This window comes from Acyrthosiphon pisum, chromosome A1 (assembly GCF_005508785.2).
Source record: "Acyrthosiphon pisum isolate AL4f chromosome A1, pea_aphid_22Mar2018_4r6ur, whole genome shotgun sequence".
Lineage (NCBI taxonomy): Eukaryota > Metazoa > Arthropoda > Insecta > Hemiptera > Aphididae > Acyrthosiphon > Acyrthosiphon pisum.
In genome coordinates this window covers 126,423,494-126,426,303 of record NC_042494.1, presented here as the reverse complement: position 1 = coordinate 126,426,303, position 2,810 = coordinate 126,423,494, and the positions used below count along the sequence as shown (strand labels likewise).

Here is a 2,810-nt window from a genome sequence, read left to right as displayed (position 1 = left end):
TCTCAATATTATATGAGTAGTAGATTTATCAATTGCATTTTTAATTATTTTATCAAAAACATTATAACAATGATTGACATCATTATAAGCATCATATACATCGGTCCAGTTTTCATTGGCTAATATTGACGTAATCGATTTATAATCAATTTTATTAAACATTTTTCGATTATTTACAAAATTAACATTACTTGGAATTGAAACACAAACCGTACAATGATCTGTTATATCAGTGAGTTACACTGCATTACACCAGCATTGATTTTACTTGTAACATTATCATTACCATTAATAAAAATGTGGTCTAAACAAGAATGATTAACACCCTTTGGCAATCTGGTATAAACGTTTATAAAAGAGATAAATGCACATTCAGATAACATATTAAGATATTTATTATTATATTCCTGTACACCTATTATATTGATATTCATATCACCAGTTATTACCGTTAATTCATTGTTAGTATTTAAACCATCTATTACTTTTCCTAATGAGTTTATATAATGGATAGTATTAAATTTGAATTCAATGATATAATATCAATTATCATTGTATAGGAACGAAAATCGCAATTTGCGATCGTTCCGTCGTTTTCATCAAAACATAAGAAAATACAAAAATATTAAATAGTTTGAGATTATATTAAAATAGTATACCTATTATGTTTGTAAATATAATATAAATAGATATAAAAATAAATTTGAAGATAAAAAGCACATCATGTCATAATATTATGGAATAGTTTATGCGCTGTGTCTCAAGTAGGTATACAACTATAAAAATAATTTGATACAATATATTAGGAAATGGATAATAATATATTGTAGATTATAGTAAATATGTTATTATTTAATGGTTTGTAATTTGAATGTTTTGTTAGATGATTGATTCATTTTAAACGTCGCTTAGAATCAACCTTTTCATAAATATAAGTTCAAATATCATATTCTTGAGTCATAATAAACGAGTACCTATACATAATTTAAATATAAAATAAAAATAAAAATAAATATTAAAATACTAAGAGACGTTCTTACAATGTACGGTTAGCCTTAACAGGTCATTGCAAGAACGGGCCTAAGGCTAATTTAATACTTAGGTATTACGACATTTAAAAATTGTATAAAATAATGGCAATAAAAAATAAAAAAATAAAATAGTTTAGGTTTAGTTTAGGTCTATAGTTTAGTTTTTAGCTTCATCACCGACTCTTAATTTGTTTTGGCTGCTCTCAACAAATATCTTTTTTAAATAAATTATAATTATATTATTAGTGTTGCTATGTAAATACATATAAGTTATAATAATATAACCTACCATAAGTTCTTTACTCATATAGTATTGTTCAGTGAATCCGTCATTGAGTTTGCCATCTTCACAAAAACACATAAATATTGTGTCAAATACCATCTACACATTTAATAAAGTTAATATTTATTACTTAGTATTTATACATTATAATAAAAAAAATTAATATCTTACCTCAAATACAGAAATAAAATAATGTGCAACAAAATAGGCCATAATTCCAGCAATTGTTATTGGAATCCACAAATTGAGAACTCAGGTTTTAGTCTAAAACAAATTTTAATAAATATTAAATATATTAATGTATTAAAGCATTTGATATAAGTAAATAAGTCGTATAACATTTAGTAGGTACCAATATGATATCAATAGCGAGATCAATGGTAAATAATACATAATCATGGAGGTGGAACCGTATAAAGTAACATAATAAAACATTTAAAGTCGAATCTGTTTAATTTGTACACCTTAGTGATTAGTGATTTATTTATCCCCATTATACGACTGTCCAGATTAACCGAATAATAAATTACGGGAGATTGTAAATTCCACCCGAAATGAACAGGTAAAAACAAGGTCTATGGTAAATTCCCGCCGAAAAAATATACAGGTACAAAAATGGATTCGTAAATACCGCCCGGAAAAATAAATATTTTAAAACTGTGCGTTCCGTGACTGTACGACGCGACCGTACTTTTCGCAACGCGGCGCTTGTTATAGTATTGGGAAGTCACAAAATGTTCGAACACGGAACACCGAACAATCGTATCTCAAACGACAATCGTCAATCATGTCATATCTTATCAGCTTTGACTACAATATTGTGGTATAATAATTGGAAATTTCATATAGAAATATTATAAATTGTGTTCAGTACACGTCCTAGAGCTTATACGTTTATACCTACGCTATAATGGCTCAATTTATCGAATCAGAACGTGGAAATATACTTTTAGTAGGTATTAGACAATTTTAAATTTTCTAAAGTAAATAGACCTTTGGCTTCTGGATTAACAAAATGGCGATGTATAATCAAAACTTGCAAAGCTTTTGTGAAAACCTTTGGTGAAACTACAAACATTGCTAAACAAAATGTTGATCATGCGATAAACATAGTGCAAATAGGCAAGCATATACAACTTAATTAAATAATATATTTTAAAAGAATTAATTTTTTAAAACCTGAAATTATAATTGTGTTTTTAGTGATCAAAATGTACAACGGCAAATTGTGTCAGTATCGGCAAAACGTAAAGCTGTTGAAGATAATAATGAGAAACCTAGTAAAATAGTGTGTACTGTGTACATGGGCGCAACTAGGGTAAAATGTATGGGAGTGCTAAAATCTAAAGCACAACACGAAACCCCCCCCCCCCTTTTTTTGGCAAAATTATTTTATGTAGGTACATACAAATTTAATGGTTTTTATACAATCATAAATAATCTAACATAAATATCATTCAGCATATCACAATATAAATTTATTAATAATAATGCTC

At 27.1% G+C, this 2,810-nt stretch overlaps 1 protein-coding gene across 1 annotated transcript in view; it reads right to left on the bottom strand.

Annotated features, from left to right (window-relative positions):
* Window positions 1–800: 800 nt before the first annotated feature.
* LOC115033677 (choline transporter-like protein 1) overlaps window positions 801–2,810 on the bottom strand; it is a 3,913-nt gene continuing 1,903 nt past the window's right edge. The window contains exons 2-4 of the mRNA XM_029486800.1: window positions 1,486–1,578; window positions 1,321–1,413; window positions 801–1,245 (exon numbers count right to left, since the gene is read on the bottom strand). Coding sequence (XP_029342660.1) covers window positions 1,189–1,245; window positions 1,321–1,413; window positions 1,486–1,527 — 192 coding nt within the window. The 5' untranslated portion in view covers window positions 1,528–1,578 and the 3' untranslated portion in view covers window positions 801–1,188. The remainder of the gene's footprint in view (window positions 1,246–1,320; window positions 1,414–1,485; window positions 1,579–2,810) is intronic.